This window comes from Palaemon carinicauda, chromosome 40 (genome assembly GCF_036898095.1).
Source record: "Palaemon carinicauda isolate YSFRI2023 chromosome 40, ASM3689809v2, whole genome shotgun sequence".
In the NCBI taxonomy this organism is placed as follows: Eukaryota; Metazoa; Arthropoda; class Malacostraca; order Decapoda; family Palaemonidae; genus Palaemon; species Palaemon carinicauda.
This window is the reverse complement of record NC_090764.1, coordinates 64,314,217-64,340,420: the sequence shown is the minus strand read 5'-3', so window position 1 is coordinate 64,340,420 and position 26,204 is coordinate 64,314,217. Positions and strand designations below refer to the sequence as shown.

Genomic DNA, 26,204 nt, shown 5'->3' with positions numbered 1-26,204 from the left:
ACAACCCAATTAGGGTGTTTTATGGAGTGGTGTAGAGCTAAAGGGCTCTTCATTTGGTAACTCTAAGACAAGCGGTCTGTTTCTTCTCAGACCTTGGAGGGAAAACACATTTTTTCCTCCTCGACAATCAAGGGAGTATGCGGACAGTTGTCTGCAGACGCAGGAGATTGCATCTATCAAATTAAGACCTTATAGATCTTTTCAGGTCATTTAAGATGATTTAGAAGGGTCAGCAAGATGCTCCAGCCTAAATTTAGGATTCATTTCTGGAATTTTGCGGTAGTGACAGATCCGATTCTTTACACTTGGTTTCATTTTAAGGCCTAACTTTGGAGACTTTCTAAATAAGTCTACTATAGTTGAGAGCCAGTGAAGTTCAATCTTTTAGCAAGAACATGGACTTCACAATGGTTAAACCATAGGCGCCTTGCATCCTGGATTCTTGATCTTTAACAAACGTCCTTCTCATCCATGGCCTAAATCTTTCGGGATCTTTATCCTCTCGGATTTGGTTTGTGAAGGGCTCTGAAGAATATTTTACCTGGTTAAAACGATGGAGTTTTATTGGAACAGGACCAAAGAGGTTAAGAGTCTATTCATGACTCTTTGGTGCACGGTCAAGAAGCCTGTGCTATCTATGTCTAAAACGCTCTATCGTCTAGTATAGACTTTAATGACAAGAGTTTTTTCATACTGTTGGGTAACAGATCGTAACAGGTCGAAAGGGTAAAGACTCATGAAGTTAGAGCTATAAGAGCTTTTATAACTTTTAAACTAATCTGTTCTCTGCAAAGCATCGCGTATACAGCCTTGTGAAGGGGTATTCCTGTATTCGCCTTGCTTTTCTTAGATCGTATTCAGTCTCTTTATGAGGACGTCTACGTTTTGGGTTTACTCCTAATAACGAGTGAAGTAGTAGGTGAGACATTCACCGCTACATTTTCCTATATTCCTAGTACCCCTGTTCTTCTCTTGGAACTATTATATATGTTTTTATGATTGTACATGAAGATTGGTCGACAATCCTCCGCAATCTTTGACCTAGTCAGGTGGTCATTTTGTTCCTAGAGAGTGTTCGGAACAAGGGTATTAGTTGAGGTCCTGTCATGTTATAGGTTATTGAACCGTTTGACAGCTCCTAGAGATCATCAGCCCCCTGGGTGGACCGCTGGATCTTCTATGGATAGCAGACAAGATGAGGCAGCATTGCTGTCAGCTTCCTTATCAGGTGAGAACCTCTTAAGTAGTTTGTGTAACGCTTAAGTGAATTTCCAATCATGTAGCTGTCTCTGACCCACCACCAAGGGTGTCAATCAGCCATTCTTATATAACCAGCGGGTAAGTTTTATATTTAAAAATGATATTTTCATAATAAAATAAATTTTTGAATATACTTACCCGCTGGTTATATAAGTTAAAAACCCACCCTCCTCCCCTCTTGAGACCATGGGGCATGGAAAATCTGAAGAGGTTGGTATAGTTCTACCTGTCGTACCGTGAGGGCACTAGTGTACACCTGGCATATCTGCGATAGCCACACAGGATTTTTGAAATTCCTACCGAGGCGTCAGGGACGCTAGCCATTCTTATATAACCAGCGGGTAAGTATATTCAAAAATTTATTTTATTATGAAAATATCATTTTTCCAACTGGGGTTGTAGCTTGGATAGTAATAAGAATAAAGGGATTTTGACGAAGGAAAAATCTATTTCTGGGCGAGATACCTGTGCCGCCCAGTGAAATACTCCTAGAGCACTATTTCTAAGGAATATAACTGCTATATATTACCAGAGAAAAAAAGCATAGGAATGCCAGGTTGAACCCAGCTCGCTCACCTATATAAGGTGTCGGTATAAAATACTGGGGCGTGATAATTCACAACCAGAGGTCTCGCACTATTTAGATATCTCCTCTTCAAAATCCCCGCCACAGCGAGGTGCCGTTCAACACTACTACCACTAACCCAACCCACGCCAGTGACGTCACTCCTCATAGCACCCAAGGTTTGGGGCCCATGTTGGGAGGGAAGTCAAGGGAGGGTTCACTGGGCGGCACAGGTCTCTCGCCCAGAAATAGATTTTTCCTTCGTCAAAATCCCTTTTCTGGGCTCCGACCTGTGCCGCGCAGTGAAATAGTACCAGAGAAATGGTCCCAAATCTTGGAACAATACCTGAGGAAGTAAAATAAAATCCAAAATAACAGGTAAGAGGATAGCAAGACATAGTTGATTAAGGTTCACTATGTTCAGGAGGAATCACATTCCCTGCTGCCACTGTAGCAAATATAAGGCTTCCAGAGATTTTAAGCAGTGGCGTTTAAATACTGTTGGAGACTTCCGGCCTGTATATTTAGTAAGTCCAGTGAAGTTCATAGTAATTAACTGAGGTAGCTACAGCTCATATATCATGGACGTGAGGGAGTGATGTGGGAATGATTCTAGGTAGCCCGTTAATGAAATGCAGAATCTTCTGTCTGAGTCCTTTCAGGATGATGGTTCTTCACCTTCTCTAATGGGTAAGGGCCCCGAGGACTGAACGGGAGATATGTTTAAGTAGGCTTCCAGTGTGTTTACTGGACATAAAGATGGGTCCTGCGGAAGTGGGACAATCTTCCAGGGGAACCGTCTGTCCTGGGGGTCCTCATTTTCGCTAAAAATCTTTTGTCAGGGGAAGGAGTACTTCCCCTGACGAGAGAAATTCAATATGACCTGGATCTCTAGACAAGGCTGAAAGTTCTGATATTCTGGCGCCAGAAGTCAGGTTCATTAAGAACAAGGATTTCCTAACCAATGGAATATAATGGCAAGTCTCGTTAAGAGTGTCTGAAGCCAACTTAAGTACGTAATTCAGAAACCAGGAAACTGAGCTAGGGTGAGTTGATGGTTTCAATCTGGCGCAGGTTCTCGGGATGGATGAGAAGTATGAATCTGTAAGGGCAATATTAAAGCCAATTGTAAAACCTTCAAGGCTGACTTAATTTGTGGTAATAGTACAAGTCGCTAAGTCTGATTCAAATAAAATTCTGAAGAAGGTCACTGTCAGATTCATAGTCATCGTCTCAACCTTTGAGTCCCTTAAAAACTGGCAAGTTTCATAACAGCCGAATCATACTGTCGAAGGGTGGATCCCCTCTTATCTGATTCTAAAAATAACGTATTTGAGGATCAATATCTGCACCTCTTGAGCTGCAAATTTCATAAAGTCCAGAAAGGTAGGGCATTCTGAATTTGAGGAAGCTAACACACAGCGAGTTGTACTGCTTGTGTTAGTATTGGATTGGGGATCTGTCGAGGTGGAGACCCAGTTCCACCAGAAGGGGAAACCCGTTGTGCTTGGGCCAGATGGGGACTACTAGAGCAACTTGGCCTTTGAAAGTCCTGAGCTTGTCTAACACTTTCATCGACAGATTTATTGGTGGGAATAGGTAAATTCTCTCCCAAGTGTTCCAGACTAATGATAGTGCGTCTGTGGCGTAAGCCCGAGGATCCGGGCTGGGAATATAATATCAATGCACAAATACATAAAAATAATTAATGAATTAAAAGCGAAATCACGTAAGTAAGGTTAGGCATTCAGAAATAATATGGCGAGAGAGGGACTCGGGCGAGTGGTAAGGGAGGAGCATGACGCCATCAGCAGATGGAAAGCAGGGGTACCAACCTAGTTACTGAAGCGGTAGATCGAACAGTAAAAACAACAAAATACGCGAGAGTCCCACTCGAACCAAATGTAAAACTAGGTGGAGCGTAATAAAACTAAAAGGTTTAATAATAATAAGTGAGATGGTCGTCTTCCTAGAACTAGCGAAACAATCTCAAAGGTGACGCAATCCACCAACATGCACGAATGCAGGCATACCAACATAACCTACTCCTTGATGAAACGCTAACACTGATATCATAGGATAACATAAAATTAATGCTAGATGAAAGCATAAAGACGGTGTACTATATAAATGTAAGGAAAAAACTCCTAAAAGTTCGAACAAATATTAATGACGGACGAACTAACGAGAAAAGGGGCAGAGCCGAACCATGAACGGTAAGAACGGGGACGCCGTTCATATATAAACACTTCTCCATTAATAAAAACAGAGGTTACACTGCCCAATCTCGCTAAAACTCATGGATAAAGTACTTAACTTCGATGGGGTATCATGGGAATCGGCCATCGATTATAAAATAATGATAAATCCAAGGGTAAACACGAGAAAAAAACATGTTGGACTTAATAACAACAAGTGCTATAAAGGAGTGACGTCACTGGCGTGGGTTGGGTTAGTGGTAGTAGTGTTGAACGGCACCTCGCTGTGGCGGGGATTTTGAAGAGGAGATATCTAAATAGTGCGAGACCTCTGGTTGTGAATTATCACGCCCCAGTATTTTATACCGACACCTTATATAGGTGAGCGAGCTGGGTTCAACCTGGCATTCCTATGCTTTTTTTCTCTGGTAATATATAGCAGTTATATTCCTTAGAAATAGTGCTCTAGGAGTATTTCACTGCGCGGCACAGGTCGGAGCCCAGAAATACTGTAATGATAATAATGATAGCAATAACTTTACTCTGGAACGGACTATGGCATGAGGTATGTGAGTTAATGCTCATGCATTCTACACTAGGTCTTACAAGACTGAGCATGAGTACTATTTTTCAAGATATTGGAGGCGTCATTTTCCTTCTGCTACCTCGGGACGTTCCCAAGATGATTTGGTGACTCCAATATCATTGTTTATCAATTCTGAGATGGCAATAAAGATGAGGGAATCCAGTGTAGTTTAGGGCACGGGCACAATTTGTTCTATAACGCAAAATGTCCTGCCAGGAAACTGCTTCCAGAATCAGGTAACCAGTTTCTTGTTGACTTATGGTTGGTTGCTGTCATATACTTCGACCTAGACCTGAAGCTTGGCATTACAAATCAGACAATATCAATGGACAGCCTAGATTCATATGCTTTCCACCCTTCTTCCTGATACATCAAGTAATCAACAAACTATAGACAAACTTGAATATCAGGATTACCCTAGAGGCTCCAAAACGGCCATATGCCAAATGGTTTCCAGATCTGCTGATGCTCATTGTCAAAGTACCCAGAGAATTACCCAAATGGCCCAACTTCCTCTTTTAGCCCCGTTTGACCGACTATCCACATCTCGTATGAGCAAAAGAGTTTTTGTGAGGCACTGCACATCAGATGTCTGGATACTTGCAAAAATTCTCAGTAGCTTTTTACCAGGGAAAGTGGGCCCTCTTCTGTGATTGCTGTCATAGACAGGAAACTTCTCCCATCAGAGTACTGTATCTATGTAATTTATAGCTGATTTGCTCCTTTCCTTTTTCCGAGAGAAGCTCTTCTGTCTTTGCGGTGAATGGCTATGGCTCAGCCTTGTGCCAGATTTTTAGACCTTTCCTCTATGTGGGGATTGTCCATGCACATGAGGAGTTTTTTGCAATCTTGTTCTCCCAGAGAAATTAGACCTCCAGCTTTGGAATGTCACAAGTGTTCTAAGCTCTCTCAAGCAGTCTCCGTACAAGCCCCTGAAAGGAGCATCGGATAGAGATCTGACATTCAAGACTGTGTTCCAATTTGACATGGCCTTGGGAAAGAGAGTACTGTGGTCAAACTGCATGGCATCTTGTAGGTCACAAGGTATTCGGAAGGATGGAATTAGGTCTCATTTACATTCGTGGCAATCCATGACCACAGGTTCAAATGTTTCTACATCTGTTCCCTACAAGACCTGCTTCTCTGTCCAGTGAGGGATCTTAGGTGTTAACTGAAGAGAACTCCGCATTTCAAACCGGAGTACCAGAGGCGCTCTCTTGCCACCAGTAGGGTTAGGAAGCAATATCAAAGTTTCCTTTTGGCTCTGTCAGACCACCAGGCGCGTACACCCTCCTTCCGGAGAAATTACAGACAAACTGTCTAAAGAATTTTCTCTCAAAATCAGAAGTATCGGTTCCACCCTGGCCTTCAAGAAGAATCTGTCCGTGGTGCAAGTGCTGGGCAACGTCCAGGTTAAGTGAGGGCTTAGCTCCAATTTTGCACTTACCTGTTCAATTCACATTGCTAAATTCTACTTCTAAAACCGATTGGCCAGGCCGTCATCCTATAAGGATAACGAGGTGTCAGGGTACCCTCTAAAACAGCTTGTGCAAAGCACAAGTGGTCACCCTAATACAGTCTTCCAGCCAGTTGGTTTTAGGACTTCCACCCACCTGGAGGTGAGTCTCCTACATAAAGTGCAGAAGGTTTGTATGTTGCACTGGAGTAAATGATAAATTGGGAAATGATTTGTATTTCTTCTAGCTATACAAACCTGGAGCTCTTTATACATACTGTTCCCGCCATCACCTACCCACGAGAAGTCCTGCCGCAATTGCCAAAGTGATGGTCAGTCGCTAGTGCTGGTGTGAGCGGTGTGTCTAGCCTACCCTGCTACGTTACACTTCCCAAAAGCTTTAACGATTAATTTAGTTTTGCCAAAATAAAAACTCTTACGTAAAGAGCTCCAGGGTTTTAATTGTTAGGAAAAAACAAATGACTATTAAAACATTGTGTTTTTTTTTTTTTTACATTAACAGCGTAATTGTGTATAAGCCTAAAGAATAACTAAGCAGATACTCTTCATTTATATCATGTATTTCAAAGATTATTTTCTATGTTCTATGTACTGTATTATAAAATTTCTCTTTAAGATGCTCTAATACATTATTTTTTACAGGAAACCTTTCCATGGCTACAACTCATACAATAAGGACTGTAGGAAGCATACCTGCCAAGTATGTTCCAAGAAAGCGGCCGCGTTCACGTCCTTCCAGTGTCGGTTGTCATCGCGTTGCTTTAGTTCATGGAGAACATGAACAAAAGGTATGTATTAACCTTTTCTTGTGTTTGCTACAAGTAACTGACAGGGAAAAGTGAACATATTGAATTTTACAAATTTATGAAGGTTAAATTCCTTGTTCCAAAGAAAAGAGCTAATCCAATGATCAGGCATCATTTTATTACAATCCTACCTGAAGAAACAGAGATAGGTAAATTGCAGTTCTTAGGAAATATACTGTAGCTGAACCCCCATAGGACTTATTTCATATAGGTCAATATTTTTTTCCTACATGAATACAGTCTCTTGTCTTTTGATAGAAGTATGACTTCAGCCAAGCTGGAAACGACTATTTAAACTTTTAACACGGTAAGCATTGTTGCTGGCTGGTGGAGTAGAGCAACTTTCACTGTGACTTTAGCCACAGATCATTACACATGTACTGCTCTGCTACCTCTTAATCTGGCTCTTTTAATCTTTTGATTCTCGTTAAGATTGAATAAATATACTAACAGGTGTGGATGTTAGAAGCCAAGAATATGCAGTGTTGCCTGATAAATGTAATTATGAGAGAGCTTTCTTTGCTACCTGTCATTATTCAACATAGTTTTTTGTGCTACATGCTATTCTCCAACATACTTGTTCCTGTTGGGTGGCATGTCTGTTGCTATTTTATCCCTGTGTTTGTGTCCTTACTATAATGATGAGTATGTGAACCTAAGGAAATTTATTTTGCTTAGACATTTCTGGTTTACCCTCAGAGGAAGAGTTCTGCTGCCGCCGAGTGTTAATGGATAGTGTGTCGCCTTTCTTCATTCCCTCACTGTCCTCTTAACTCTGGAAAGGCACTAAGGACATGTCACTTGCTGTTGTGGTCTCTTTCCCTATGAGGGCGTCGTCATCAGTCTGCACATTACCTCAGAAGACGAACCTCAGGTTGTTCCTTCTCCCATTCCTCATCTTTGTTAAGAGTCTTTGCTGCAACTTTTAGAAGAACAAGAAGTAGATGATGTCATTGAAAATATCCGGGAAGACGAGTTGATAGTTGTAGTGTACACAACTCGTACCATATCTCTCCCTGTTGGGGAGACAGTACGGTACTGAGAATGATCCCCTCAAGAAAGGGACCTATGTATAGTTGGATATAAGAGTCCTAGGCACACGTTGCTCCAAAAAAGTGCATCCTGTCACACCCTTACATTGCTGTTAGTAACCAAACAGATCGTGTAGTGAGAGATGGCAGAGGTGGTGGGCGAGGCTAAACACACAAACTCTGCGTGGTAAGTGTGTGGCTGGGTGCACTTCTTGAGAGTGAGGTGTACCATGAATTTCTGTGTGCATCTGTACATTCTACTTCGTTTGCAAGGTGATATGGTATATACCAAGAATGTACCCATCCCTGATTAGACGTATCGTTACTCACTGCTACCGATACCTGTGCGCCGTCTTGTTCTAGGACGGGTTTATGCTGAAAACTATCCTTTTGGGAAGAATTATGAGCACTTCTTACTCCTGGTACCAAGCACACTCACGGACAGCAGAAATAAGGATTGCCGCTATTCTTCCACTACTGTATTCTGGACGATTGACTTTTAGGGAGAAATAAAGGATTTGTGCTGAAAACTATCCCATTTTGGGAAGAAGTATTGTTATTCACTTCTACTGCTCTTGACCCTGTACTGAGGTGCGCTTATGCCTGAAATTACTCCACAACGGGTAATGTTGACAATCATAAATCTTTGTCTCGTATCAAGTACAGTGCCCTCGATTGTATTCAGGAAAGCTGCCACCTGTGGTGAAGAAGAAAATGAAGTCATTGAACTCCAAAAAGACTAACCGATCTCTCCCTGCTTACGCTTCCTTCCCCAAGAATACATTTCAGTGTGCGGTACAGGTATGAGACCGAGCATGCACACCCTCGTTCAGGATTGAAGGTACTGCCCTTGTTCCGTTCCATTTTTAGAGTTCCAGAGAGGCGACAACCCAGCAGAAGGATCTTGGTGGAGCATGCAATATACGAGCAGCGCGAATGTGATAATGTGTGTTAGCTGACTGATCCTACTGTGATCACTTGCTCCAAGACTGCTATGGTTACCACGCTCCAGGACTTCATGCTCTCTGTCTCTATGTGCTCGGTCTCCTCGTGGTCCATCACCGCTTGAGCGGTCTTGGTGTGACAGGTCACACCACGTGATTGGTCTTCCACACGCTTGGACACCTCACATTTTGGTCACCATGCAATCGGACACCATGCGGTCAAATACCTCTCTCCTGTTCTTTAATGACTTTTGGGTCACAGAACGTCTGATATCTGTATCCTTCCAATTTTCCTGTCTATAGTATTGAGGAGAAATTTACAATAGTTCTTGTTGCTTGTATGGGTTATGAGATCTCCCCTTTCATGAGCACCTCAGTTTCCTGGTATTTTGTCTTCACGGCAACATTCCGATTGTGATTGCTCTTTAAGACCGATGTTCTCCTTGAGCTCGGTCTATCATTATGCGATCATTTCCCTTGGAATCGGCCCTGCACCAAGGTCAGGAACCATGGAGCACCATGCGATCAAGAACCTTGCATTTGGGAACAATATGATTGAAAATCATGCAAACTGGTACCTTGCGATATGGAACATGTGATGTTAAACTTATACTCGTTCTTTGGGTTATCATTAATATTGAGTTACTAGGAAACTAGTACTTGTTCTTTCCCAAATCTACCAGCCCAGAGGTCTTTTAATGCTCGAGCTCTTCCTACGTGCCGAGTCTGTTCTATGACCTAGGTTTTCGTAAGCTTAAAGACCAGTCCACGACATGAGATTGTCATACTCTCCAAGATTTTCCCAAACGCCAAGATCTTCCAACTGGTTCGTGCAATAGATTGTGGAACAGAAAATTACTCGGGTCTGATCTCAGAGCTTGTTAAGCACCTAAATGCTACATCGTGCTTTTGTGATCATCTTAAAGAATCGTCTCCAACCAAGTACAGGCACTTGCACAATACTTATACATGGTGTGTGGTGCCATGCTCTCACATTTGCTCTCCTAAGGCTAAGGCACTGATAGGCCCTTTAGCATTTGAGCCTGTAGCAGTTCAGTCACAGGAGCCCAGTCAATGCTCCTTTTCCCCTTCTTCCTCTATAGGGGATTATTATTATTATTATTATTATTATTATTATTATTATTATTATTATTATTATTATTATTATTTCTTGCTAAGCTACAATCCTAGATAGAAGAGCAAGATGCTATAAGCCCAAGGGCTCCAACGGGGAAAATAGCCCAGTGAGGAAAGGAAACAAGGAAAAATAAAATATTCTAATAACAGTAACAACATTGAAATGAATATTTCCTATATGAAATATGAAAAAATGTAACAAAACAAGAGGAAGAGAAATTACATAGAATAGTGTGTCCGAGTGTACCCTCAAGCAAGAGAACTCTAACCCAAGACAGTGGAAGACCATGGTACAGAGGCTATGGCACTACCCAAGACTAGAGAATAATGATTTGATTTTAGAGTGTCCTCCTCCTAGAAGTGCTGCTTACCATAGCTAAAGAGTCTCTTCTACCCTTACCAATTGGAGAATACCCACTGAACAATTACAGTGCAGAATTGTTTGGTAATCTCAGTGTTGTCAGGTATATGAGGACAGAGGAGAATCTGTAAAGAATAGGCTAGACTATTGGGTGTATGTGTAGGCAAAGGGAAAGTGAACCGTAACCATAGAGAAGGATCCAATATATTACAGTCCCGTCAGTCAAACGACCCCATAACTCTCTAGCGGTAGTATCTCAATGGGTGGCTGGTGCCCTGGCCAATCTACTACCTACCATTTCATTCACATGCCAGATGGCGAATGTCCTAAGGGGAGGAAGGGTTCTTTGAAGAATGTCCAGAGAATCATCCACCCTACAGGACCTGGCTAGACAGGTACCCACAGAGGCAGAGATCTTCAATACTTAGTCAATAATCACCAAGGTCTTTGCACTCATTCGAGAGTTCATTGTCCTCTGGGGGCAACCGGAACACCTATCAGGGGAGGAACTACAATCATCGATCAGTCGTTCACCGCCCCCAAAAAAGTCTAATCAGCTCGTATAGCACCGTTGTCATTTCTTCCTCATGGAATTTTCTTTGGATCAATTCCTATTTCTCTAACCTGAAAAATGCCTTACGCTTACGCTTCTGCCGATTGAGTAGATCCACCGTCCTTCGATTCAGCAATTGTAGCACTGAGAACGGACCTAATGGAAGATTTGGGCACATGGGCACATTCTTCTCATGCCTGGAGTCTGCTATCAAAGAAGCCACTTCCAGGACCAGTCTAAATACTTCCTTCTTCCAGCACTGGTTGGGTGCAGTCATATATTTCTCTTCAACCTGGAATTTGACGATCCTGAAGAAATATTCAGATATTTTATTCTCAGGCAGAAGATAGAAAACCTTCCTGACAATGCCTTTGGGTCTCAGAAGAACGCGTGATAAGTTTTCCAAGATAGTTCTTCAGGCCTTTATATTCAACTCTTCCTGTTGAGAAGTCTCCTGGGGCCTGGTGACCAACCATCTTCCCTTCCTTGACTCTGTTCAAGATGAATACTGTACGTCAAATACCGTACCATTTGCCATCGCGAAAGAAGACTTTTCATACTTGGTGAACTTGAAGGATACATAGATCTAAATACCCTTCCTTTGGTCTGACAGAAAGTATTTTCTTCTTATCGTAATGGCTTTAATTATCAGTTCAAAGCCCGGAACTTCAGACTATCTATTGCTCCCGAGTGTTCACGCTTACTTCTTGGTGCTTACTTGAACAAGATTTGCCTCTTTGAGATTTCTCAACGATGGACTTTTAATGTCTCCTCCAAAAGGCATTGCTTCAAGACCAAGATACTGTAGTTGGCTTTCCTACCACGATTTGAGAATCCTGTTTACAGTAATGTGTGAGCCTAATCTCTTGTCCAAGCAGAAAATAGAGGGCAGGAGTATGCTGATAACATATTCAATGTTTATATCAGCAAACATAGGGAGGTAATGTAGCTGCTGCTGCACAACCATAAACTTGATAGGGTCAATTTCTTCTGAGATTTCTTTCGTCATTGGAGAATTCGTTCTACACGGGCTTTGAATCAGTAGAACTTCAAAAGTTCAAAGTTGGAGCAAATGCTTTTTTGTTGACCAGGCGGACATGAGTCTTTTTATAGTTTATTTATGACATATTTGTTTTTGATGCTGTTAATAGTTTATATATGACATGTCTGTTTTGACGTTGTTACTGTTTTTAGAATGATTTATTGTTAATTTGTTCTCTTCATTTATTTATTTCCTTATTTCCTTTCCTCACTGGGCTATTTTTCCCTGTTGGAGCCCCTGGGCTTATAGCATCTTGCTTTTCCAACTAGGGTTGTAGCTTGGATAGTAATAATAATAATAATAATAATAATCACTCCAAGGTTGTTGGAAGTATCACTGGTCAGTAGTTAGGGATTTCCCTTCCTTCTGGTTGTAGTGGGACAGTGTTGAAGGACAGTGTTGAATAGACACAATGTCGAAAGTGCCATCTCGGCTAGGGCAAGAACGTGTTAGATTCGACATAATGTTGAAAGGCACACGCTCTTAATACAAATAATGAAGTATGCAAGTTACAAAGAATGTCAAAGACAAAAAAGACAGCAGCACAAGCACTATAACGGTAAGAGTCGGCGATGCAGTTGTCTGATCACGGAAGGGAAGGAAGGCACGTCCGACCTCCTTCCCAGCCAGAAGCATTGTGAGTAAGCACTTGATACAAGCGTAGCTTGTCATGCACAGCAGTTTCCCAGCAACGCATCATAATGTAATCTAACGATTTCTTTTTAATTGTCTGGCCATAGGAAACTGGAAGTAACCCCCTATAAATGACTCGGAAGTTTGTATATGCGTAGGAATAAACCGTCCTTTACTTATGAGGATTGGCTTTATTTTACTAATTCATGCCTTATGCAGCTGATTTAGTTGCAGCACAATAATAGATTTGAAAAATATGTTATCAGAGTTAAGGTATTTGTTTGTGTCATATAGGTAACTCCTGTTATATGGTTTTCTATTTCCAATGTTATTTTTTTATCTTGTAATATGTTCGTTTTTTGTAAAAGGCTCTGTTGTGCTGTGTGCAGTATATACTATAAATTTGAAATCTGTTAGTTGAGCTTTAGATTTTTAATCCTAAAATAATGTGGTGGTAATTTCTTGCAGGTTGATGAATTTGTGATATATAGCGATGAAGATGAGGATGCTGAAGATGAAAATGATGGAGAAGAGGATGAGAATTCACGTGATGGAGGTGGTTACATTGCTTTGGGTGGTGTTCCGCACCATGCTGCACATTCCTATCACCATTCTTTTCGACGGAAAAGATCATTTATGCAGGTAAGTTAGGTTTTGTTTCATGGATAAAAAGAAATGTTGAAACTCCTCCATTTATATGTTTATAGAAATTAAGAATGCTTCCGGCACTATATGCAAACCTTATGCTCTTTACGTAGGATTATTATATCGGCGATAGCTGAAACTAGCCATTAAAGCTTTTGGGAGGTGTAACCAAACTCTCTAGTTAGCGGAGAGTGTCGCGCGGGAGACCAACCACCCTGTTCATGCCTGCACTATTAAACAACTGTCACTTTTTATTTTGGCTCCGTAGATTAAAGACGAAGTCTTGCTCTCCTGTTAAAACCTTTTAACTGGTTTAAAATTAAAAGCAACTAGGCTGAAAGTTTTGAGTAGAAATTCCTTTTTCTTTCAGATGGTGACACTGGACTTGTCTTTTATGTGAATTCCGTTGTAAGAGTAGCAAGGGCTCCTCCTCCTGCTTCCTCCAAGAAAACTAAGGAGGCAGAGAGGAAGGAGAGCTCCTCCCTTTTAGCTGATTTTAACATCTGTCTGTGAGAAAGGAAGGACACTGAGACCATCTCCAAGAATTAGTACTCTCGGGGTGAGAGTCAGTTTCAAGGGGACTGGCCCCAACAGCTGTTTCCATAAGACTGGAACACAGCAGTCTGCCTCCAAGAGCTTATTTCTATTCAAGAACAAACTATCTGACGGGGGCATTGCCAGTGCCCAACAGCCCTAAGATCTCTCCTCTAGAGCAGAAAGATGCAGACCATAGCTTTCTATATTTCTACAAGTCATCTCCTACATAAGGAAGGTCAACTCTCCAGGGGAACAGGATCAAATTCCAATGGAGGGCAAACAAATGATCCTCGACCTCTTCTATGACACACCAAGACCCACACAACCCATGTTTTTTGCGACAGGCTGGCCGTCAGTTAAGCGGCGTCTAGCTTTCTTACGTATTTACAAATGCAACTGTTCACACGACCCGTCAGGCTGACGGCGGCCCCCAGTCGTCAGCCTTCCGAGTCGGATTGGCTTCCTTTCCAAGAAACCTCGGCCGGTTTGACGGCCGTTAGCCACCCGTCCCAACCAACAGGTTCATGATGTTTCGTGTGAACGAGGACCTGTATCGTACCCGTTCGTTTCGTTGCCTACAACCCCGACTTTTCTTCATAGTATAGTCATAAAAATTAGAGTTAGTTTGGTGTTGACACCATGCATGAGAGGCTAATTGAACTTGTTCAAGGATATGAGATGTTAGACATGGGAAACAAGATGAATAGAAATAATTTACATAAAGAAAAGGTATGGAAAGTGACAGGAGAGGCATTAAATAAAACAGGTGAATTTATCATAATTTTAATATTCTTGGCATGGTGCATAAAGCATAATGAAGTTGCATAACTTATTTTATCAACACATTTATCAACCAATATCTTATAGTGTCAAAAAGATCGTAATTTACTCAATACTCACGTGATAGAGTCTAAGTAAGAAATGAAAACCGCACGCGGATAAACGGATACGGAACGCCTCATGTGAATGTACAACATTTTGACGGTGGTTAGCCACTGGCCAGCCTGTCGGAAAGAAAACGGGTCGTGTGAATCGGCCTTAATGTTACCCTGGTCAAGGGGGTTAAAGCGACAAAGGAAAAGCCTTACGCCCAGAGAGAGAGAGAAAATCACAGTTCCTCCGGTCAGGGGTCAGGGAACTCCTCTCAGTTACTCCCTTCTCTATGCATACGGCAGAGAAAGTAATACGAGATCATGGAGAATGAACCATCTCTTCTACCTTTGGATCTGGCAATTCTAGTCCTGACTCAGAATTGTGGTGGCCAGTGTGGTAACCTCCCTGACTGGTGAATGCCAGACTGGGGTTCGAGTCCCACTCAAACTCGTTAGTTTCTTTGGTCACTGCAACCTTACCATCCTTGTGAGCTAAGGATGGGGGATTTGGGGGAGCCTGTAGGTCTATCTGCCGAGTCATCAGCAGCCATTGCCTGGCGCTGGCGCTCCTTGGTCCAGCTTGGGTGGAGAGGGGGCTTGGGCGCTGATCATATTTTGGTCAGTCTCTAGGGCATTGTTCTGCTTGATAGGGCAATGTCACTGTCCCTTGCCTCTGCCATTCATGAGCAGTCATTAAACCATTAAACTGGTGACCTTGGCAGTGCACGACTCTGCTGCTAATGCTGTCAACATGGAACGTGTTGGAAGGTGCTCTGCAATCTGCTCCATGACTTGACTACTGGTTAGGAACTGTGGGCTACCTCGTGAAGAACGAAGACTTCTACGTTCCCCAGAGGAGAGAGGTGATGTCAGGCTTCCTCATCCTTTCAGGAGCTAGAACTCCGGAGTTCCTAACACAGAACATTGCGAACCAGTGGGTCAATTTGGTTTTGAGGTGACGCGTCACTGTGTTCTCAAAATTCCAGCGACAGGTACCGAAGAGAGAGGCAAAGAGGTTACGCAACTCATGAATGGACGGTCCCTCCCTCTTCAACATGGAGAACATTGAGGCATTGGCAGACAGATAGAGCAAGGCGAGCCAAGACTCCTTCCTCCATAGTAGGTTGGCCAGGGCACCAGCCACCTGTTTAGATACTACCGCTAGAGAGTTATTGGTTCCTTTGACTGGCCAGAGAGTATTACATTGGATCCTTTTCTCTGGTTAAGGCTCATTTTCCTTTTGCCTACACATACACCAAATAGTATGGCCTTTTCTTTACAGATTCTCCTCTGTCCTTATACCCCTAACAATATTGAGATAAACAATTCTTCTTCACCCAAGAGGTTAACCACTGCTCTGTAATTGTTCAGTAGCTACTTTCCTCTTGGTAAGGGTAGAAGAGAGACTTAAGCTATGGTAAGTAGCTCTTCTAGGAGATGGACACGCCAAAATCAAACCATTGTTCTCTAGTCTTGGGTAGTGCCATAGCCTCTGTACTATGGTCTTACACTGTCTTGGGGTAGAGTTCCCTTGCTTGAGGGTACACTGGGCACACTATTTTATCTTTTTTTCTCTTCCTTTTTTTTTAAAGTTTTTATAGTTTATATATGAAATATTTATTCTAATGTCACTATTCTTAAAATATTTTATTTTAAATATTTAACTTAGCCGGTGAATATATAGCTGCAACTCTGTTGCTCGACAGACAAAAAACTGTACAAAAAACTCGCCAGCGATCGCTATACAGGTTGCGGGTGTGCCCATCAGCGCCAACTGTCGGCCAGATACCAAACTCCATGTAAACAAAGACTCAATTTTCTCTCTGTCGACGTGTCGACAAGACGTACTTTACTCGCTGTTGAAACCTGGAGTTTTTCCCATCATCTTTGGTGAAGTACTATATTCTGGTTTTGAGCTTTCGCTGTGCAGGGTTTTTCTTCAAATAAATCCTTGAACTCTTTTTTGTATCGGATTCATTGTTGATGACTTAGATCGTTTTTTGGAATTTTCCCTTGACCAATTCAAAATGGCTGACCTTTCACAAGTTCCCAAGTTTAGAAAATGCAATGCTAGGGACTGTTCTAGGCGTCTTCCGAAGGCTTCTCTCGACCCTCACACTGTTTGTTCCAATTGTCGGGGTAAAACCTGTCAATTGGAAGATCGGTGTGAGGAATGCGTGGGCCTTTCGGAATTCGATTTTATCGAATTTGAAAAGTACACACGCAGGCTAGAGAGAGATAGAATTAGGAGAAGTTCTTCCAGGTCGATAGATTTTTCCTCTCCTCATGCCCCACAACCTATTCCTTCCCCTGTAGTGGTTGTTCCTAACCCCCCTCCTAGCACTCAGGAACCATCGATGGCTGACATGATGCGTGCTATCCATGCCCTGGGGGAGAGAGTTGAGTCCCTTGCAAGTGACCGCAATCAACTCATGGCGGATGTTAAGGAGCTAAAGTGCCAAAGTGCCGCGGGAAGTGATAAAGTGCCAAGTGAAAGTGTTGTGAACAGTGTTGCGCTTGAGGGTTCGTCTGTTCGTGCCTGTCGTCCTCCTAGTCCGGGACCTCTTGCAAGCTCCCAAGCCCAGGGGAGAAGCAATGTCGTACGACGCATGGGTTCGAGAGGCCTTGATCAGCGAACAGACGTTCCCTCCATGGTATCAGGCGTATCTCCCCAAGATCGCCCCTACCTACGTAAGACGAGAAAGCCCGTTTTTACCTCGTCGTCTGAAGGTGTTTCTCGTAAGAAACTTTGGACCAAGGTCTCACGACCTTTAAAGCGTAAGTTGGTCCCTTCAGGACAAGTCCAACGTCCCGGCTGTAGCCACTGGGTCAGTTCGGACTCGTTGCCGTCATCTGATGACTGCTCACCGCCTAAGAGAGGCAAAGCGGTACCGCTTCAGTCGCTAACCCCGTCTGTTGCCGCACCTGCTCCCGTAGACCCTAAATGGGCTTTGCTGCAAGACATGCAGTCCAAGCTTACGTCCTTGATGCAGGACTTTCATGCGGAGAAGGTTGCTGCTGAACCTTCTGGCCAACAACCTTCCAAGCGAACGGTTGTGCGTCCTGTTGACGCTGAGGTAACCTTCTCGCGTCTACCAGTTGAGGTGGTTCCTCTACCGATGCGACCCAGTGTGGGTTGCCAGCCGCACGTTGACGTTAAGCGACGCTCGGAGGTGGTTGTTGACGTTCAGGACGTTCAACAACCATCAGAGGTGACTTGTTTTGACGCGGTGCGTCAACTTCCGCAACCCGGTGTGGTTTCGACTGCACAACCCAGACGGTCCAAACAGTCTCGGGTGGACGCTGTGCGTCCTCGCGCTCCCATGGTTGTTGACAGTTCACAGACTGTGCAGCAGTACCATGACGTTGCGTCCGGCTCCGTCACGCATGCACCAGTGCGACCGGACTCAGCGAACCAGACGTTGCCCACTCCGTTGCCGTTTCCTCATCAGTTTTCGGATGAGGAACTATCTGATGAGGATGTTGGTGAACAACAAGACGATCAACAGTCAGAACTGGACGAGCCCAAGGCAACTCAACCGTCATTGGACTTTAGAAAAGTCATGGCTGTATTCAAAGAGTTGTTTCCTGACCAATTTATTTCTGTGGCTCCTCGTTCTCCGCCGTCAGAGTTTGTATTAGGCATGCCTTCTACCGCACCTGCCTTTACTATACTCGTCCTCTCACGCTCATCCAAGAGAGCTTTGCGGCTGTTAGGAGACTGGCTAGAGTCCAAGAAGAGTTTAGGGAAGACAGCATTTGCCTTTCCCCCATCTAAACTCTCTTCTAGATCGAGCGTCTGGTATGCCACGGGAGAAGTTCTCGGCTTGGGAGTTCCTGCCTCTGCCCAGGGCGACTTCTCAAGTCTTGTAGACTCTCCCCGCCGCCTTGCCATGAGACGCTCGAAGATTTGTTGGTCACCATCGGACCTGGACCACCTTCTTAAAGGGATCTTTAGGGCTTTTGAAGTCTTTAACTTTTTAGACTGGTGCTTAGGAGCCCTGAGCAGGAAAATCTCTTCGACAGATAAGGATATTTCTTTGGTCATTATGTCCTGCATGGACAAGGCCGTCCGTGATGGGTCCAATGAGCTTGCTGCCTCATTCACGTCCGGAGTCCTGAAAAAGCGAGAGTCTCTCTGTTCTTTCCTGTCTGCTGGAGTTACACCATGCCAGAGATCTGAACTTCTCTTTGCTCCCCTTTCCAAGTGCCTGTTCCCTGAAGGCTTGGTAAAGGAAATTGCCGCTTCGTTAGTTCAGAAGGACACCCACGATCTTGTTGCGTCCTCAGCTCGCAAAGCTCCCCCTTTGCCTTCATTATCCGCTAGACCGAGGATAGACACTCCAGCGTCTCGCTTTATTCCGCCCTTTCGTGGCAGAGCCTCCAGCAGAGGAGGTGCTCGTGCCGAAGGGAAACGAGGGAAGAGGAAAGGACCCAAGTCCTCCAAGGGCAGAGTCTGACTGCCCGCAACTTCAGACAGCAGTGGGAGCCAGACTCAAGAACTTCTGGCAAGCCTGGGAGAGGAGAGGCGCAGATTCACAATCTGTAAAGTTACTCAGAGAGGGGTACAAAATCCCTTTTGTACGCAAACCCCCTCTAGCAACGTCTCCCATCGATCTCTCTCCCAGGTACAGAGAGGAAGAAAAGAGACAAGCCCTGAAACTGGAAGTGTCTCTTTTGCTAGAGAAGGGAGCGGTGGTCAAAGTCTCGGACCTTCGATCACCGGGATTTTACAACCGTCTCTTCCTAGTTGCAAAGAAGACAGGAGGGTGGAGACCGGTGCTAGACGTCAGTGCTCTGAATGTCTTTGTCACAAAGACGAAGTTCTCCATGGAGACCACAAAGTCAGTCTTAGCAGCGGTCAGAAGGGAAGACTGGATGGTCTCGCTAGACCTAAGGGACGCCTACTTCCACGTCCCCATTCACTCAGACTCCCAACCTTTTCTGAGATTCGTCTTCGAAAATGTGGTCTACCAGTTTCGGGCCCTGTGCTTTGGCCTAAGCACAGCTCCTCTCGTGTTTACGAGGCTGATGAGGAATGTGGCCAAATTCCTCCACTTATCGGACATCCGAGCCTCCCTTTATTTGGACGACTGGCTTTTCAGAGCCTCTTCCAGTCGTCGCTGTCTGAAGGATCTCAAGTGGACTCTAGATCTGACCAAGGAATTGGGACTCCTAGTCAATTTGGAAAAGTCGCAGCTGGTCCCATCCCAAACTATTCTGTATTTAGGGATGGAGATTCACAGTCTAGCTTTTCGGGCTTTTCCGTCGGCCCCCAGAATAGATCAAGCCCTGTTATTCATCCAGAAGATGCTGAAGAAGGAACGCTGCTCAGTCAGGCTGTGGATGAGTCTGGTAGGGACGCTGTCATCCCTGGAACAATTTGTGTCACTAGGAAGACTACACCTCCGTCCTCTTCAATACCATCTAGCTTTTCACTGGAAAAAGGACAAGACGCTAGAAGCGGTCTCGATCCCGATTTCCGAAAAGATAAAGTCTTGTCTGACTTAGTGGAAGGACAATATCAACCTAAGAGAGGGTCTTCCCCTGGCTGTTCAGACTCCCAACCACGTTCTCTTCTCGGACGCATCGGACTTGGGCTGGGGCGCGACACTGGACGGTCGGGAATGCTCAGGTCTGTGGAACTCGAGTCAAAGGAGCATGCATATCAACTGCAAGGAGCTGTTGGCAGTACATCTGGCCTTGAAAAGCTTCGAGTATCTCCTTCGAGGCAAAGTGGTGGAAGTAAACTCAGACAACACCACGGCCTTGGCGTACATCTCCAAACAAGGAGGTACCCACTCACTGACGTTGTACGAGATCGCAAGGGACCTGCTCATCTGGTCAAAAGGTCAAGACATCTCCCTAGTAACGAGGTTCATCCAAGGCAACTTGAATGTCATAGCAGATTGTCTCAGTCGGAAAAGGGCAAGTAATTCCAACAGAATGGACCCTCCACAAGGATGTGTGCAAGAGACTTTGGGCCACTTGGGGCCAACCAACCATAGATCTCTTTGCAACCTCGCTGACCAAGAGGCTTCCAATCTATTGCTCCCCAGTCCCGGACCCAGCAGCAATACATATAGATGCCTTCCTCCTAGATTGGTCACATCTGGATCTCTACGCATTCCCACCGTTCAAGATTGTCAACAAGGTACTGCAGAAGTTCGCCTCTCACGAAGGGACAAGGTTGACGTTAGTTGCTCCCCTCTGGCCCGCGAGAGAATGGTTCACCGAGGTACTTCGATGGCTAGTAGACGTTCCCAGAAGTCTTCCTCTAAGGGTAGACCTTCTACGTCAGCCACACGTAAAGAAGGTACACCAAAGCCTCCACGCTCTTCGTCTGACTGCCTTCAGACTATCGAAAGACTCTCGAGAGCTAGAGGCTTTTCGAAGGAGGCAGCCAGTGCGATTGCTAGAGCAAGGAGAGCGTCTACCATTAGAGTCTACCAATCGAAGTGGGAAGTCTTCCGAGACTGGTGCAAGTCAGTTTCTGTATCCTCGACCAGTACCTCTGTAGCTCAAATAGCTGATTTTCTCTTATACCTGAGAAAAGGACGATCCCTGTCAGCTCCCACTATCAAGGGCTACAGAAGCATGTTGGCATCGGTCTTCCGGCATAGAGGCTTAGATCTTTCCAACAATAAAGATCTGCAAGACCTCCTTAAGTCTTTTGAGACCACCAAGGAGCGTCGTTTGGCTACCCCTGGATGGAATTTAGACGTGGTACTAAGATTCCTCATGTCAGACAGGTTTGAGCCGTTACAATCAGCCTCCCTGAAAGATCTCACTCTTAAGACTCTTTTCCTGGTATGCTTAGCCTCGGCTAAAAGAGTCAGTGAGATTCATGCCTTCAGCAAGAACATCGGATTTTCGTCGGAAAAAGCCACTTGTTCGCTGCAACTTGGTTTTCTAGCCAAAAATGAGCTGCCTTCTCGGCCTTGGCCTAAATCTTTCGATATTCCCAGCTTATCGGAGATCGTAGGCAATGAACTAGAAAGAGTCTTATGCCCTGTTAGAGCTCTTAAGTTCTATTTAAAGCGTACCAAACCTTTACGAGGCCAATCTGAAGCTTTATGGTGTTCAGTTAAGAAACCATCCTTGCCTATGTCAAAGAATGCTTTGTCATACTTTATCAGATTGTTAATACGAGAAGCTCATTCACATCTGAGTGAGGAAGACCGAACTTTGCTCAAGGTGAAGACGCACGAAGTTAGAGCTGTAGCAACTTCCGTGGCCTTTAAGCAAAATAGATCTCTGCGAAGTATAATGGACGCAACCTATTGGAGAAGCAAGTCAGTGTTCGCGTCTTTTTACTTGAAAGATGTCCAGTCTCTTTACGAGAACTGCTACACACTGGGACCATTCGTAGCAGCGAGTGCAGTAGTGGGTGAGGGCTCAACCACTACAATTCCCTAATTCCATATCCTTTTAATCTGTCTCTTGAAATGTTTTTAAGTTTGTTTTTTATGGGTTGTCCGGAAGGCTAAGAAGCCTTTCGCATCCTGGTTGATTTGGCGGGTGGTCAAAGTCATTTCTTGAGAGCGCCCAGATTAGGGGTTTGATGAGGTCCTGTTGTATGGGTTGCAGCCCTTGATACTCCAGCTCCTAGGGGTCTGTCAGCATCCTAAGAGGATCGCGAGGCTCCGTAAGGAAGACGTACTTATAAGGCAGAGTAATCGTTTAAGTCGACTTCCTTACCAGGTACCTATTTATTTTGTTTTTGTTATTTTGATAACTTCTAAAATGAAATAAAAACTCTTAGCTCATAAGATGTAAACATATTTAACTGGTCTCTACCCACCACCCTGGGTGTGAATCAGCTATATATTCACCGGCTAAGTTAAATATTTAAAAATGATATTTTAATTATAAAATAAATTTTTGAATATACTTACCCGGTGAATATATAAATTAAATGACCCTCCCTTCCTCCCCAATAGAGACGCAATGGGACGAGAAGAAAATTGAGTCTTTGTTTACATGGAGTTTGGTATCTGGCCGACAGTTGGCGCTGATGGGCACACCCGCAACCTGTATAGCGATCGCTGGCGAGTTTTTTTGTACAGTTTTTTGTCTGTCGAGCAACAGAGTTGCAGCTATATATTCACTGGGTAAGTATATTCAAAAATTTATTTTATAATTAAAATATCATTTTTAATCGTTAATTACTTAGCTCGCAGTTTATTTCTTTCCTTATTTCCTTTCTTCATTGTTGGGGCCCTTAGGCTTATAGCATCCTGGTTTTCCAACTACGGTTTTAGCTTAGCAAATGATGATAATAATGATAATAGGACTATGACCTCACACCCTTACTCCGCGCTTCTACCACCGCAGAGCACTTCTACAAATAGCCAGGGATCGGAGAGGAGTTCGCTGCAGAGGGAACAAGCAGCACAACCCCAAGGTCCCAAACGATCCTGTCGATCCAAGGGCTTGAAGAGAGGCAAAGAAGGTAAGAGAGGTAAATGAGGGCAATCCCGCTAGTCAAGGCATTCCCCTAGCCAGTACACCGGTAGGGGAATGCTTGAAGAGCAGAAGGCAGAGGTGGGTGCCCCATGGGGCTGATCCTTGGTCGATCTCCATACTCAGAAAGGAACACATCGTCCTGTTCACTGACCTGCCACCTACAATGTGAGTCTGTGAAGGTAGGGAATTATTATTATTACTTACTAAGCTACAACCCTAGTTGGTAAAGCAGGATGCTATAAGCCCAAGGGCTCCAACACGGAAAATAGCCCAGTGAGGAAAGGAAATGAGGAAAAACTACAAGAGAAGCTTAAGAACAATAATATTAAAATTAATCATTCATATATAAAGTATAAAAACTTTAAACTAACAAGAGGATAAAAACTTCAAAATAAAAAGAGGAAGAGAAACAAAATATTGTGCCCGAGTATACTCTCAAGCAAATGATCTCTTAACCCAAGACAATGGTACAGAGGCTATGGCACTACCCAAGACTAGAGAAAAATGGATTGATTTTAGAGTGTCCTCCTTGAAGAGCTGCTTACCATTGCTAAAGTCTCTTCTACCCTTATCAAGAGGAAAGTAGCCACTGAACAATAAAAGAGCAGTAGTTAACCTCTCGAGAAAAGAATTGTTTGGTAATTTTAATGTTGTCAAGTGTATGAAGAGAGAGGAGAATGTGTTAAGAATAGGCCAGATTATTATGTGTGTCAGCAAAGATGAAATGAGCCATAACCAGAGAGAGGGATCCAAAGAGCACTGTCTGGCCAGTCAAAGAACACAATAACTCTCTAGTGGTAGTCTCTCAACGGATGGCAGGTGCCTTGGCCATCCTACTACCTATATGTCGCCATTAGCTAGAGAGAGTGGTGTGATTCTATATGGTAATATAAAAGCAGACAGAAATAGCTCTTACACAATCAGAATTAAAGGCTAGAATACCAAAGACTGTCGGTTGGCTTAAGAAAAGAGGGGCTAATATCAGGGAGAGAGGGAGATTTTTTCAGTAAAATTACCTGAGTGTGAACTGTGTGATATACGACCATGTGCTATACACTTTTGTAGGACATACATGTTATATGAATAATTTTAACCTCCATTTGGTTTATATTTGTAAATGATGTATATGAATGTCATCGTCTGTATCACTGGTTATGTTTTGATGTCAAAGGATGTCATCGTAGGGAAGTCAAATGACATCGTATCGAAGGGGTTAAAGATTTGCTGCCTCCCTGCTTTGACTACAGCGTAGGAAGTGAAGGAATTACATGATCTATAACATCTTGTGTCACATTCCAGATGGTAGAGAGAACTATATTTGTCTTTTGTTCCAGAATTTATGGCCAAAACCCAAAATTCGGTTGATAATGACCTCAGATTTGACGCTTTCATGATCTTGTCTCACAAAGAGGTAAGTGATGACCTGGATGACATGTTACTATGTCCTGTGAGAGCAGTGCGTAAATATTGGAAAAGAACGCAATATCTTAGTCCTAAAATCTCCAATTTGTGTGTGAGCACTGGCCACTCCAAAAAGAGTTTCCAGAAACTATTTCTTTCTGGTTGAGAGAAACTATTATGCGAGCCTATAAACCCTTAGGAAAGTGTCTCCAAGGACATTCCCTCGAGCACATGTTATTCGTGGGCTTGCTGCAATCTTAGCGTTCCGCAAGAACCACTCTGCCCTCTGTAGCACAAGTTCTAAATGCTGGAGTTTGGAAGAGACAAACCACTTTTACAGACCGTTACCTTAGAGATTGCACACAGGTCTTCAGACACCTTTTCTATCGGCTCTGTTGTTGCTGCACAACAAATAATGTAACTTTAGGTTCTTATGGGACAGGTAACTGCTCTTATCCCTGGCATTTGTTATTCTCTTCATTATAAGGGTATATAATTAGTACTTAGGTGGATGGCCGTCTTGATCGAACTTAAACACCTCACTTAATCTATCCTATTGTAAGTAAGACTACCTTGCTTTTTGTGTACTGGATTATATACATACATACATATACCCAGGCACTTCCCCCAATTTTTGGGGGGGTAGCCGACATCAAAACAAATGAAAAAAGGGGACCTTTCCTCTCTACGTTCCTCCCAGCTTGACAAGGGACAACCGAGTTCGGCTGGTACTGCTACGGTACGACAGCCCACGCTCTCCCGTTATCCACCACAGATGAAGCTTCATAATGCTGAATCCCCTACTGCTGCTACCTCTGCCATCATCAAATGCGACCGGAGAAAGCAGCATGCCCTACCGGAACGGAGTTACAATCACTCACCATTCATTCCTATTTCTAGCACGCTCTCTTGCCTCTCTCACATCTATCCCCTATCACCCAGAGCTTTCTTCACTCCATCCATCCACCCAAATCTTGGCCTTCCTCTTGTACTTCTCCCCTCAACCTTCTTTAGCAGACAGGCATTTTCCATTCTCTCAACATGGCCAAACCACCTCAACACATTCATATCCACTCAAGCTGCTAACTCATTTCTCACACTCATGTTCATCCTCACTACAGTACTTCGTTCCTAACCCTATCTACTCGAGGTACACCAGCCATTACTCCTTAGACACTTCATCTCAAACACATTCAATATCTGTCTCACCGTCACTTTCATTCCCCACAACTCCGATCCATACATCACAGTTGGTACAATCACTTTTTCATACAGAACTCTCTCTACATTCATGTCCAACCCTCTATTCTTTACCACTCCCTCCACTGCCCCCAACACTTTGCATCCTTCATTCACTCCCTGACGTACATCTGCTTCCACCCCACCATTTGCTGCAACAACAGACCCCAAGTACTTAAACTGATCCACCTCCTCAAGTAACTCTCCATTCAACATGACATTCAACCTCGCACCACCTTCCCTTCCCGTACATCTCATAACTCTACTCTTACCCACATTAACTCTCAACTTCCTTCTCTCACATACCCTTTCAAATTCTGTCACTAATCGGCCAAGCTTCTCTTCCTCGTCTGCAACCAGTACAGTATCATCCGCAAACAACAACTGATTTACCTCCCATTCATGATCATTCTCATTTACCAGTTTCAATCCTCGTCCAAGCACTCGA

At 43.8% G+C, this 26,204-nt stretch overlaps 1 protein-coding gene across 3 annotated transcripts in view; it reads left to right on the top strand.

Moving 5' to 3' along the window:
• The window catches only part of DCAF12 (DDB1 and CUL4 associated factor 12-like protein), a 198,135-nt gene that overhangs the window by 113,775 nt on the left and 58,156 nt on the right, over window positions 1-26,204 (top strand). For all 3 annotated transcript variants that reach the window (XM_068363829.1, XM_068363828.1, XM_068363827.1), the window contains exons 2-3: window positions 6,729-6,874; window positions 13,062-13,235. In XM_068363829.1, coding sequence (XP_068219930.1) covers window positions 6,740-6,874; window positions 13,062-13,235 — 309 coding nt within the window. In that variant the 5' untranslated portion in view covers window positions 6,729-6,739. The remainder of the gene's footprint in view (window positions 1-6,728; window positions 6,875-13,061; window positions 13,236-26,204) is intronic.